Below are 13837 nucleotides of genomic sequence, written 5' to 3'. Positions count from 1 at the left end.
TGTTGATTTTCTTAAAAAATAACCTCATTTTTCTCCGGGAAGACAGTGTAGCATAGTTAAAGTACTAACTCTAGAAACTGGGGTTCTTGGGTTCTAACCCTAGTTCTGGCAGCTACAGGCTGTGCCTTTGAGCACGTTGCTTCTCCATCCCTGTTCCTTCATCCTTGAAGTGAGAGAAACAGCACCTATTTCCCAAGGCTGTTATGGAGACAAAATATGCTTAATATACAGAAAGTGCTAGAACGTTGTCTGACCCAGAATAAGCCTTCCATGAGTGCTGGTTTTTATTAGTTGTGACTTCTGGCACCTTTTCTGGCTCATACTCTCATAGTTTTCTTATCAAACGTTTTCTTCATTGAAGACTTTTGCAGAGCCTGTCAATTTGGAGAAAAACATCCTGTAAATAAGCCGGCGTGGCATGTGGTGATGGCAAAACCATGAAGGCCACGGGCAAAGCCTGGAGCTGGGGACTTCATTCTCTCTCTTAGAGGTTCCTCCACTCTCCACCACCTGCCACCTCCCTCCACAGGACTCTCAACAGTTCCTCTCAAGTCCACCGGTCCTGTCTTGTAGGAAGGCAGACTCGGTGGGGGCGCCAAGAGGTGGGCCATGTCCACCGCCATGTTGGAAGCTGAGTTCCGATCCAGGCTCCACCATTTCCTGGGTGTCTGATGTTGAGCAATTAACTTCCTCTCTCTGAGCCTCAGTTTCTTATCTGTAAAATGAGAGTGGGCGTAATGAAGTCATTTCATCGTTTGGTCAACATTTCCTAAGGCTTCTTCTGGGCCAGGTCCTCTGCCGGAGCTTGGGACATAAGGGTGAGTCAGCCCCGGTGCCTGCCCTCAGGAAGCTCAAGGTTCAGTGGGGGAGATGGACTTGGATCCAGATGGTCGTGGTCCAGCGTGTCTTGAGGGAGGCACCTGTTGTGGGAACATAGATGAGAGAGTGACTAACCCAGCCGCAGAGGGTGGAAGTTGGGTGGCGTTCAGGGAAGGCTTCCTGAAGGAGGTGATGTCTGAGCACAGACTTGAAGGACAGGTTGTTGCTGCCAGGAGAAGGTGAGAAGAACACTCTGAGAGAAGGGAATGGAATGGATGGAGGCCTAGGGGTCAGAGGGCATGGCACAGTTCAGGGAAACTTCAGATCATCTCCAAGGCTGGAGCCTTGGGTGATGAAACAAGTGAGCAGAACCGCACTGTGCAATACAGCAGCCACTCACCACGGTGGTTCCTGACTTGTGAAATGTAGCCAGTTCCCATTGAGATGTGCTGTTAAGTCAAAAAGATACATCCAATTCCAAGTAACTATTATGCAAAACATAAGAAGGCAAGGTATCTGTTTAAAATTTCCTTATTTTGATTCCACCTTGAAATGATACTTGTCGGATGTCTTGGGTCAAATGAAATATTAAAATGAACTACTCTTGTTTCTTTTACTTTTTTTTTTTTTAAACTGCAGCTACTAGAAAATTTAAAGGTACATGTGTACTTGGCATGATATGTGTACTGGGCAGAAGTGCTCAGGATACTGAAGGTCTTCCGACACCAGGCTGAGGGGCTGGGAATTTTTCCCAAGAGTAATGGGGGGCCCAGGGCGGGGCTGTGAGCAGGAGGGGGGCGGGAGAAGCTCTGGGTGCAGGAAGACCCCTCTGGGGTCAAGTGAAGGATACAGAAGAGAGGATGGCCCAGGGTGATGGTCCAGGTGGGAGAGGAGCAGGTGTGAGCTGGGGCCACCAACATGGGAACAGAGAAGAGGGGACCACACAGAAAGAGGAGGTGGTGGGACGGGGCTTGGGGTCAGTGGACTATGAGAGGTCCAGCCTGGTGTCTGGGAGGATGGTGGGTCCTGAGAAAAAGATGCTGAGTTCAGTGGGGACCTGAGTGTGAAGGACCTGGGGGAATCTAGCGGGGGTAGGGGGAGCAGCCCCAGAGCGTATATTGAATGCCAAATTGGTTTTCATCCCAAGAGTGATGGGGGCTGAGCCAAGAAGTGACAATTAGATTTAATGCAAGAATAAGAGGTGAGGTGGGAAATTATTAACATCAGTTGTCCTTGCTACCCAAGGGCTTCCCAAGATCCCCCTTTTCCTTCTCAGGCCCTGCATCTCCCCATCCCTGTGGTGGCCACACCCATCTTCATTTCGCTTCAGGGCTACCTCTGCTGCCACCGGCCGTTTCTGCACGTGCCCGGCCTTTTCACCCCCTCTCTTCCTGACCACGTTCAAAGGCACCTCCTCAGATCCCCTCCTGTAGCTTGCCGGCACCCCCATTTCTCATCACACTCCTCTGTCGCTCTCAAATTTGCTTGCAATTCTGCTTATTTTCACATCTCTCCCTACATGTTGAGTCTCATCGACAAAGGCTAGGATCCTAGTGTCCCACCAGCTTCTCCACTGCCCCTGCCCCTCGTGTCATCCCCCTTAGATCCCCAAGCACCTAGCTTCCCTCTGCCCATATGCATATGCTTCTCTGGAAATGCAGGGGGATCTGGGGCAAGAGGAGCAGAGAAAGATTTAGAGAGCATCCATGAAGACTTAGAAAATCAAGAGGAAAGAGAGATACAGAGAGAAGATGGAGAAAGAGGCAGAGGGATAAAGAGACACAGGCAGAAGCAGAGAGAAGCACAGAGAAACATGCAGACAGAGAGAGGGAGAGACGGACGTGGAGACATCCCCACCACGGCCAGGGAGACAGATGGACAGAGAGACCTCAGAGGGAGGCAGACTTGGAGGAGGTGAACCCGGAGGGTCAAGAGTCCTGATATCCGGGCAGAGGTGGGTGGACAATGAAAGGACAGCGGCAGGACTGTCAGACAGGGACAAAGGGAAGCTATTGACACAGCCGGCCGGCCGCCGGCCTGCCTGACTGTCCGGAAGAGAAGTTGAGAAACGGGGCTGCTGGGAGCATGGCACTGGGTGCTGGGGGCAGACAAAGCTCGATTGTTCGAGGCCCCGTTCCCCACGGCGCCTGGGCCTGCACCCCAGCCCAGGGCAGGGGCGGGTGCCAGCTTGGTGACACATGCTTTCTTGCTGGCTGGCTCACTCACTCTCGTGGGGACACAGAGGTCGTCACACCACAGAGGGACTTACGGGCAGGTGCGTGAATCACCCCAACCCCGCTGAACCCACATGACCTGATTCCCAATGCCTGAGGATGGATGCCAGCCTCAGGAGGGAGGGTCTGCGGGTCCCAGGGTGCTCACAGACAGAGTGGGTGGGATTCCTGGAGCCTGGGGGACTGGGCACTTGCCGGGGATGCTGGCGTTTGGGTCCTCAGACACTTTCTTGCTCAAGGAACAGGAAGCCTAGGGGCTGAGGAGCACAAGCTCTTATCTTTCCCTCCTTTAGACTCAGGAGTGCGGACTTCTAGCCCCTTCCTCCTTGAAGGCCCAGAATTCGGGACACTGGCCCCTCCTCCCCAAGACGCAGCAGTCCAGACCCCCAGTGAACTCAGGGACTGGTGCTTGCCTCCCTGGAAGAGGGGGTCATCAGGATCAGAGCCGTGGGAGCGGGAGGAATGTGTGTGGGAGGGCCGAGTGAGAAGTTAAAGGGTGGGGCCTCCTCTCTCAGGAACCCAGGAGACAGGGGTTAAAAGGAAGCCCCAGGAACCTCTGAGGACAGGACCAACCTCTTCCAGGGAGACCAGGAAGCTCGGGGTGCCCGGGTGTCCAGCCAGCAGTGTGGAAGCCCTGGACCCCAGGACCCGTACACCCTCTGCTTCCTCTCTCTCTTTCCCTGACTCTGAGGCGTCGTCTCTGCTTTCAGAGTCCCTTCTCTTCCTGTAGCTACCTGCATTTCTGACTCTTTCTGCCTCCCTGTCTGCCAGCCTGTGACACCTGTTGCCCCTTTCCCCGACCCAGGAACCCCTGGGCTGGTAGACTGCCAGCCCCCAGCAGGTAAGGTCACAGGGCACCCCAGAACCTGCAGGTGTGGTGGTGAGCAACAAGGTGAGCGTAGAGCCAAGGTACAGAGGAAAACTCCCTCTGCGTGGGGAGGGATGAACGTCAGGGCCCCCCAGGCCTTCCTGTTAGGAGGGAGGCAAACCAGAGCCTAGAGAAATGGAAAAGCTTAATGAGAATCGCGCTGCAAGCCTACAGACCCTCGGAGGTGATTCTGGGTTCTCGCTGGTGCACAGGGCCCTCCCATGGAAGACGTGGGCAGAGGAAACGCGCAATCAGGAGGCTAGCCAGAAGCGGAGGGTCAGGAGAGCACAGCAGGCCAGGGAGGAGGAGAGGATGGGGAGGGAGAAGAAGGAGGGGCCTCCGGTGGAGGCTGAGATAGGAACTGATGGAGCGTTTGGCTTCCCCCCTCAGGAATGGGCATGAAGACGCTGACCATAGCTGTGGTCCTGATTGTTGCAGGTGGGAAGAAAGGGAACAGGGGTGGGAGGTTTAGGGGTCGGGTGGGGGTTGTTGACGGGGAAGAGATTGGCTTTGGGGAGGGAGAGACACATGAGAATGGAGGTGGGGTGGGTTTGGAATGGGGAAGAAGTCAGAGGCCAGGTTAGGGATGCAGAGGGGGAAGGGGAGTGGGAGGTGGGTTTAAGGATGGGGAAGAGTTTGAGGATGGGGTGGGTTTGGGAGGTGGGGATGGAGGTGATCTTGATGACTGAGACAGGATTGGGTCCCCTTTGGGGGCTGCACCTGGTGTCTCCAGACCTCCTCTCTGATCCAGACCCTCCCTCCCTCAGCCTGGGCCGAGGAGAAGAACAAGGTGATGCATGGCGGGCCCTGTGAGCAGACGTCCCACCCATACCAAGCTGTGCTCTACAGCTCCGGCCACCTGCTCTGCGGGGGGGTCCTCATTCACCCCCTGTGGGTCCTCACCGCCGCCCACTGCAAAAAAACGTGAGTCTCCACGTGAATGAGGCCATGAATGAGGAGCTATTGCAATTAGATCCCAGGGGCGTCTGGCAGACGTGAGGCATGAAGTGACACACACATCCCCCAATCCCAGCGTGAGGCCGTCTGATAACCAGGTTCATCCAGCCTGTGTTTAACTGAGTGCAAAATATGCACCAGGCACCGTCTGAGGCCCTGGTCATCTAGCAGTAAAAAACAAACAAACAAACAAAATTGCTGCCTTTATGAGCTGACCTCCTGAATGGGGAATCAGATCACGCAGGGCGCCTGTAGGGAGCGATGGAGCATTTGAACTTGACTGAGGGCAGTGGGAAGCCACTGGAGAGTTTTAATCAGGGAAGCAGCACGATCTGGTTTGCATTTTTAGGGACATCCTGACTACCATGTGCAAAGCGGGCTGGGCCGGAGGAGGGGAAGGGATGCAGGTGGAGGCGGGCTAAGCTGACAGCTTGGACCAGGATGGTGGTGGTGCGGATGGTGGGAAGGTGAAAACCTTGGGAGGTATTTTGAGACTGAACCAGCAGGACTAGGTGAGGTGGGAGAGAAGAAGCAGGGCTGAAGGTATTTGACTTGAAAGATGATGGGGAGTTTTGGTGTGTCCTTCTCTGAGTCGAGCAGAGGGAAACAGAAGCTGTTTGGATACTGGCAGGGGAGCGTCAGACATTTTTAGCCAAGGTGAGTTTGAGATACCCGGGAGATGTCCAGGAAGGAGGCCAGGTCGGCCAGTGGTGCTCGGGGGAGAGGCCAGAGCTGGAGGTAAACAGGTAGCATTTAAAGCCACGGGACAGGATGAGGTCATCCAAAAAGCAGGGAATAGATAGAGGAGTGTAGAGGGCCCGGCACCAACTCTTGAGACACTAATCATCACCAATTAGATTAACAACAGTTGTTCAACGCCATCTTCAGGTCAGGCGCCAGGTTAAGCAGTTTCCATACCCTTCCTGGAATCCCCACAATAAGGGACTCCTGGTCCCATCTTGCAGATGAGGAAACAGAGGCTCAGAGAAGTAGAAAGTGATAACTCAAGAGTTTGGAAGCCAACAGGTGCGATGCACACTGTGGGGGGAGGGGCCTCGTCACACAGAACCAGGGACTCAAGGCTGCCCCCCACCGCGTGGTCTCCCCGCAGCTCAGGGAGGCCTGACATCACCCCCTCCATCTTCCTTCATTCATTCGGTGCACATTGATGGAGAGCACCAACCAAGTGCCAGATTTGGGCTGGGCAGTGGGGAATCAGCCATGGATGAGGGAGGTACACTGAGTGCCTGCCCCAGGGAACCCAGGAGCAGAAAAGTGCAGAAAGATAGTTATTTAACAAATCCTCGAAAAATGACACAATGAGTTGCTGGCAGAGGGGACAGCCAGTGCAAAGGCCCTGGGGTGAGAGGATGACTGTTATGTTCAAGGAAAGGCAGGGAAGCCAGTGTGGCAGGAGCAGAAAGACAGAGGGGAAGAGTGGGAGGAGACAACTGAGAAGTAATAGAGGAAGATTGTGCAGGACCTTGTGGGCCCTGGTGAGAACTTTGGCCTTTACTCTGAGTGAGATGGGAGCCGTGAGAGGGTTCTGAGCAGAAGCGGGACCAGCTCATGTTGTTAAAATAGCTCTGGCTGCTTGGTGGAAGGTAGACTGTGGAAGGGCAAAGGCAGAAGCAAGGAATCCAGTGAGGCAGCTACTGCCACAGTCCAGGTAAGAGAGGACGGTGGCTCAGACCAAGATGGTAGCAATGGAGGATGCGAGAAGGGTCAGGTTCTGGATCTGCTTTGGAAAGCCAAAGAGATTTCTAGACAGCTTGGATGTGAGGCATGAAATAGAGTCAAGAATAGTCATCGGGGTTATTTTGGAAGGATGGAGTTGTCATTGACTGAGCCAGGAAGACTATGAGGGGAGCAGGCCAGATGGTTCATGGCATACCGGGCTTGCTCCACCTCCCACCACAGCCCCTCTGGAATCTCTGCTGCAGCTCAAGGGCTCCAGGTGAGACTCAGCCCTCCTCTTTCCCAGGGATCTCCAGGTCTACCTGGGGAAGCACAACCTTCAGCAAAGGGAGAGTTTCCAGGAGCAGAGTTCGGTTGTCCGGGCTGTGGCCCATCCTGGCTACAATCCCGCCACTCACGACCAGGACATCATGCTGTTGCGCCTGGCACGCCCAACCAGATTCTCTGAACACATCCAGCCCCTGTCCCTGGAAAGAGACTGCTCGGCCAACCACACCAGCTGCCACATCCTAGGCTGGGGCAAGACGGCAGATGGTCAGTAGGGGGAGGACGGTGCGGGAGCAGGTGATGGGTCATGGGTCATGGGAGAGGAGGGCTGATGGTGAGGGCCAATGGGGCGGTGTATCAAAGGGTGAGAAGCCAGTGGAAGAGAGGGAAAATATGGGAGTTGGGTCAATGAATGAACAGCCAAATGGAGAAAATAGACCAACGGGTGAATGGTATGGAGAGATGGGCCATAAGATGACAGATCAATGAAGAGATACTAACAGGAAGGAGGCCAATTGTGAAGAGGGGCCAATCAGGATGCACCAAAGATTAGGAAGGGATACACGGAGGAGGGACTAATGGAAGAAGGGAGATCAATATAAGCAGGGGAGTCAGCTGAAGGATGTGAACTGACAGGGGGAAGGGTCAATGTTCAAGAGGGCTCACTAGAGGAAGAAAAATGTCCAACAGATCTGCAGGAACCATTGAAGGTGGGGCTGTGAGTGCAGGGCCAAAAAGGAAGGGGGACCATTAGATGAAAGGCCAATAGGAAGGGAGAACCAGTGGAGAAGGGCAGGGCCATTTAGGAGAGGACCAATGAGGGAGGCGGACCATTGAATGAAGGGCCAATAGGAAGGGAGAATCAATAGGGAGGGCAGGGCCATTTAGGAAAGGACCAATCGGGGAGGGGGGACCATTGAATGAATGACCAATAGGAAGGGAGAACCAATGGAGGAGGGCTGGTCCATTTAGGAAAGCACCAATCAGGGAGGAGGACCATTGAATGAAGGACCAATAGGAAGGGAGAACCTAGGGAAAGAAGGGACCCGTTGGGAAAGGACCAGTGATCAAGTGGTGACAAATCGGGAGGAGCTAATGGGCAAGAAGGGTCCAATGAAGGATGAAGCGGTATAATAGAGGGGGGACTAACAGAGGAAGAGCTTCTGGAGGTCAGCGGGAACTGCTGAAGAAGGTGGGACCAATGGAAGAGAGACAAGCGGAGGAAGGACCTAAGAGAAAGGAAAAACCAATAGGAAATGAGGACTCCCGGAGGAGGTGCGATTGAAGAGGAAAATAGGCCAATGGGAGGGAAGGATGATGTAAAGAGGGACCAATCAGGAGTTAGGGCCAAGGAAAACTGGTTTAAGAATGAGAGGCAAATGGGAGGAAGGGAACCAGCGGGAAATGGGGACCAACACAAGAAGGGCTTCTGGAGGAGTATGCGGGAAGGGCGAGACGTGAGGGGAGCCCGGCCCATCTGTCTCATCAGGCAATTACCCTGACACCATCCAGTGCGCATACATCCACCTAGTGTCCCGTGAGGAGTGCGAGCGCGCCTACCCCGGCCAGATCACCCAAAACATGGTGTGCGCCGGGGACGAGAAGCACGGGAAGGATTCCTGCCAGGTGAGGACACCGGGACCTGCCCGTTACACAGCCAAGGACAGAGACAGGAAGAGACGGTCACACGGACCACGCTGCAGCTTTATCGAGACCAGCTGGGAGGGAATCAGAGGCACGAGAAGGGAGAGAGACTCAGTCCAAAATACAGAGACACAGTCAGGGGCAGGCGGAGATATACAGACAGCTACTAGAGACAGGAAATGCAGAGACAAGGATGGAGATGGAGAGATCAAGAACCAGAGGGTCATAGTAAGGTGACGGGTGGTGTGAGGGGACTCTCCTTCTTCCAACAGAGTCCCCACAGGTCCTGCATGGAAACGGCCAAGCTGTCGAGGAGGGCGACCCTAGCTAGGGAGAGGGGCTCTCCATCCCCACTCTCAAATCCCTTTAATTTGGGTTTCCTCCACCATCGTGTATGGGGTCTTTCCTCTTTATGCCAAAACTGAGCCCAGTGCTATGAAGGATCTGCAGAGACCAGTGGAGAGGGAGAAAGAGGCAGACATAAGCTGATACATAGCGAATCGGACACAAAGAAAGGGCAGGCAGACAAGCCCCATTTCTGAGACTGTCCTCTCTTTAGAGCTCTCTCTCTCTGTCTCTCCCTCCCTCCCTCCCCATCTCACTCTGCCCCTGTGCCTCTCTCCACATCTCTCAGTCTGTTCTGGACCTTTATTCTTTCTTTTTCTCTCTGTTTCTCCACATTTCTGAGTCTCCCTCAGTCTCTCTCTGTGACTCTCTCCGCGTGTGTCTCTCTCTGTCCTCAAGGATTTCTCTCCATCTCTGAGCGCCTCTCTCTCCCTCTCTCCATGTCTCTACGTCTCCTCTGTCTCCCTGTCTTTCTCTCTCTGCATTTCTGTATCTAACTCTCTCTCCTCTTTCCCGTAGGGCGATTCCGGGGGTCCGCTGGTATGTGGAGACCGTCTCCGGGGCCTCGTATCATGGGGCAACGTCCCCTGTGGATCCAAGGAGAAGCCGGGAGTCTACACCGACGTCTGCAGATATGGCCACTGGATCCGAAAAACCATCCAGGCCAACTGACCCTGACATGTGACACCCAACTCTTGACCTACGACCCTCACTTGCTGGCTGCAGAATATGTCTGACCAGGACCTTGCCTCCCCCCCCCCCCCCCCCGCCACCTGCCCAGACCTGACCCTTAACGCTTAATAAAGGCAGTGACGCGACAGCAAGAACCCTCCCTGATTTTAGCCCATCCTCACACCACCGGGTGCAAGTGGGGACATGGGCTAAGGTCTTACCCCCTCCACTAGAGAACAGAGGAAAATCCTTTCCAAGCTTCCCTCCCTCCCTGATCATCCCATGGGCTCGATCTCTTTCTGCAGAGGAGTGGCCGCAAGTCTGGCCAACCCTGAGCTGGAATCCCAGCTCTGCCGCTGGCTTGCTGTGCACCCTCCGGAGGTGCCTTCCTCGGCTGTGTCGATTTTCTCATCTGTCAAATCAAGATAATAATAGCGTATTTCCCATAAGGCGGTGGCTGTTGTTGGGCAGATTGAAAGTTTCGAATATGTGAAACAGGTGACAGTGCCTGGCACACTTGTGTGAGCAATAAAGAGCGAATTTTATTACCAGTGGTGCTTTTTGCTTTTGTCCTGCTCCTGCCTCTCTGAAACCCAGATATTCTTAGCTCCCTTTTATAGCCCAATTTGCTTTTTCCTCTCCTCCAGGAAGACACCCTTGATTGCTCCACCTCGTGCTAGCCCTCATGGGGTGGCTTTCTCCCCTAAACTCCTATTGAGGCAAGAGCAGCAGGGAGGTGAGAGGGCTGGGAGACCGCTGTGTGTGGGTAAGAGTGATGGAAGATAAGATGGGAAAGGAGAGCAGGGACCAGGTCCCAAAGGACCTCCGACCCCAGGGTGAGAGGCTGGACTTTCTCCTGAGGGCAAAAGGAGAGCAGGGACCAGGTCCCAAAGGACCTCCGACCCCAGGGTGAGAGGCTGGACTTTCTCCTGAGGGCAATAGGGAGCCATGGCATCATGCATGGAAGAGTTGTGAGCAGGAGCAGCACTGGAACCATGTGTGGGATGGACTAGAGGAGAGAGACTAGAAGCCAGGGAAGAGGTTGAGGTGATGGTGCAGGCAGAGAAGGTGAGGGCTGAGCTGGGACCGAGGCTGCTAGGGCTGGAGAAGGGAGACTGACTATGTGGTCACCATATGGAGAAAGTTGGGAGAGTGGCATTCTCAGAGAGAGAATGATCTGTAGAAAAGCCTGGGGTGCCCCAGAGATGGCAAATCATCCAGGATATCGGGAGCTGGGGTTTGAGACGGGAGAAGTGGGCGACATGACAGGGAATGTAGGTCAATGGAAGACGGTCCTGGGCAGAAAAACTTAGCCTTGATCCTGGGGGCCTGGAAGAAAAGAAGGACAGGATCAGATCTGGGTATTAGAAAGATCTTGCCATGGTCCATTTGGGGGGGTGGGCAAGGAGGAAGAGAGACTGGAATCCCCCCAAAGAAATAAGGGGAGCAGACAGGCAGAACAGGGCAAGGACTCAGTCTTCCGCATGCTTTCTGGGGTTCTCCCACCAAGAAGCACCATGCATGATGCCAAACCAATGCACACACCTCTACCCTAAGCCGCAGGCCTGTCCCTGTCCTCAGAGCGTCTTCTTCTCCTAACCCCCACTGCACCATCTCTGAGGAAGACAGAATAACATCTAAGCCAGGTGTCTTCCCTGGGACCCTTTGGGACAGGGACTGGCTCCCCAGAGAGAGGGAACAGAGGGGCCCACCATGGGAGCTGGAGTTAGGAGCAGAGAAATATTTAGGAACGGAGAGAGAATCAGAGATGATAATCCATCTGTTGCACAAATATTTTTTGCAATCTGATTTTTGCCCAGCACAGAGTAGAATTGAATTGGAAGTGATTACACAGAGCAACCATGCCACAGGAGATATTCACAGTCAATCAGGGGTCATTTTGTGATGGAAGAGTTATGTGGTCCAAAGACAGAGGGAATATATGAAAAGAACGGAGTCCTTCGGTTTCAAAGGTCTTTAGAGTTGAAGAGAAAGCAAACAATGTCTTAAAGTATGAATTTTTTTTTTTTTTTGGTGAGGAAGATTGGCCTTGAGCTAACATCTGTTAACATCGTCCTTTTTTTTTTTTTCTCCCCAAAGCCCCAGTACGTAGTTGTATATCCTAGTTACAGGTCCTTCTAGTTCATCTACGTGGGATGCTGCCTCAGCATGGCCTGATGAGTGGTGTGTAGGTTTGCACTCAGGATCTGACACAGCAAACCCCGGGCCACTGAAGCAGAGAGCATGAACTTAACCACTATGCCACCGGGCCAGCCCCTTAGATATCTCAAGAACCAAAGGAGGGGGAAATTTTATCAAGGGGATGATAAAGGATGATAAAGAAATTTTATCAAGGAGGGAGCGGTTGACTTGTATGAGATTATGGCAATATTAAGCCATGTGGATGGCCCGGGCTTGCCTTGACCAATCCCTTCTAGAAGTTGTGAACGATAAATAGGGCCATGAAATTCACTGGGGTCACCAGGAGGAACCCAAGCCATGAATGTCCAGACAAAATCAACCTCAGTTAACTGAGGAGGAATCATCTTTCTTTTCTTTTTTTTTTTTTTTATTTATTTTTTTTATTGAGTTATTGCTAGGTTACAATCTAGGAATCATCTTTCTTAATGGATAATAATAATGATAAAGACTTACCCAGCACATGCCAGCCCTGTTCTGAGAGCTTTACATACATTAACTCATTTAATCCCCATAGCAAGCCTGGGAGCTAGGCACCATTATTGTTCTCAATTTACAGACAGGGGAACTGAGGCACAGAGCCACAGTTGGCCCAAAGTCCCGCAGATTCTAGGTGGCCAAGCCAGAATTTGAAGGCCACAGGGCTAATGCCAGAGTTCGGGTTCCTACACGCTCTGTTATGCAAAAGTCTTCTTTCAATGCTTATATGCTTTCGAATTGAGCCTAGAAATGTGTAAAGCCTCAACCCCTAAAGTGAATATTTTCTTGAAGCAGAACCGCTTCACATTTGGTATTTAAGGTGATACGACTAAGAGAATTTTACCAATTACGGGGGGCAGCCTTGTGACTTCAGCTTGAGATGTATCCCCAATCTGTGATTTTTAAATTGGAGTCTCAGCAAGTTTACAGCCGGTGTCGGGATACTGGAAAGAACGCGGCATTGGTCATATTCATAAGTGTAATATATGCAGATGTAGAAATTGACTTCAATGCTCTGGAAAGTTTGTCTAAAAATTGAAGGGCTTTCAGAAGAGATCGAACGTGTTGGTTTTAGAAATGCAGTTTATTTTTTTGTGTCTTTTTTTTTTAAAGATTGGCACCTGAGCTAACAACTGTTGCCAATCTCTTTTTTTTTTCCCTGCTTTTTCTCCCCAAAGCCACCCAGTACATAGTTGTATATTTTTAGTTGTGGGTCCTTCTAGGTGTGGCATGTGGGACACCACCTCAGCGTGGCCTGATGAGCCGTGCCATGTCTGTGCCCAGGATCCAAACCTGCAAAACCCCGGGGCCGCCGAAGCGGAGCGCGTGAACTTAACCACTCGGCCACGGGGTCGGCCCCTAGAAATTTAGTTTAAAATGTCTGAAGACATCGAATTAACTTACTTTGTAAGTGGGGCCAAACGTTATTATAAAGACCTATCCAGAATTAAAAGACATATCTAGAATAAAAAGATTTGTTAAACTTAATAGACTAAGAAAAAAAGTAGTTTGCTGGATTGGTCATTTTGATGCATGAACTATTGATTGCCATAGTCGAAATAAACCTCAGAGTTTTATTTTTTAGTTTTGTTTCCCTGCACGCTGAAACCAGCCTCAGGGCTCTAGAACCTGCTGTCCCACAGGTGTGGGGTTGTAGAAATGAGCAGGCCAACTCTGGGTTTGCCCTCAAAGGATGTGGGCTTCAGAAGGACGGCATCTCCAGGCGTCCTTGTCCGTCCTGTTCACAGGCGGATCTGAGCCTGGCATCCAGTATGTGCTCAGTAAACAGGTGTTGAAAGAGTGTTTGCCTCTCATGTCCTAGTGGGGATGGAGAAGGGAGACACCGTCAGAGATGGATGCAGAGAGCTGGGAGCAGAGAGAAAGAAGAGCGGGAATGGAGAAGAGGCCAGGAGAGGCAGCCCCAGATGACCCAGGACTGGGGAGGGAGAAGGCACCTTTTGGGCTCCCCACCCAGCGCCCCATTTCCCAAAGAGCCAGGAGCCACCTGTCCCCAGCGTGGCCTGTTGGTCTGTTTCCCCATCGACAGGTGGCCCTGCCCAACTCTCTCACCCACGCTCGCTCGCTCGCTCGCTGGGCCAAGGCACGTGCAGGGGGAGGGGGTGCCCCCAGACTGGATCCTACCCCTTTCTGCCAC

At 52.6% G+C, this 13837-nt stretch overlaps 1 protein-coding gene across 7 annotated transcripts; it reads left to right on the top strand.

The window, feature by feature from the left end:
* Positions 1 to 2813: 2813 nt before the first annotated feature.
* Positions 2814 to 10055, top strand: KLK6 (kallikrein related peptidase 6). 7 transcript variants are annotated; one of them, XM_070633293.1, is made up of 7 exons: positions 2932 to 3094; positions 3825 to 3894; positions 4312 to 4359; positions 4689 to 4845; positions 6863 to 7110; positions 8333 to 8469; positions 9352 to 10055. In XM_070633293.1, exons 3-7 carry the CDS (start codon positions 4314 to 4316, stop codon positions 9502 to 9504), a joined length of 741 nt encoding a protein of 246 aa, XP_070489394.1. In that variant the 5' UTR covers positions 2932 to 3094; positions 3825 to 3894; positions 4312 to 4313; the 3' UTR covers positions 9505 to 10055. The 7 variants fall into 7 exon arrangements, with proteins under 7 accessions (XP_070489393.1, XP_070489394.1, XP_070489392.1 ...); XM_070633291.1 differs by having other exon boundaries at positions 2933 to 3094; positions 3764 to 3894; XM_070633294.1 differs by having other exon boundaries at positions 2982 to 3094; positions 3569 to 3894.
* Positions 10056 to 13837: the final 3782 nt, after the last annotated feature.

This window comes from Equus przewalskii, chromosome 9, assembly GCF_037783145.1.
Source record: "Equus przewalskii isolate Varuska chromosome 9, EquPr2, whole genome shotgun sequence".
In the NCBI taxonomy this organism is placed as follows: Eukaryota; Metazoa; Chordata; class Mammalia; order Perissodactyla; family Equidae; genus Equus; species Equus przewalskii.
This window is presented reverse-complemented; position numbering and strand designations above follow the sequence as displayed.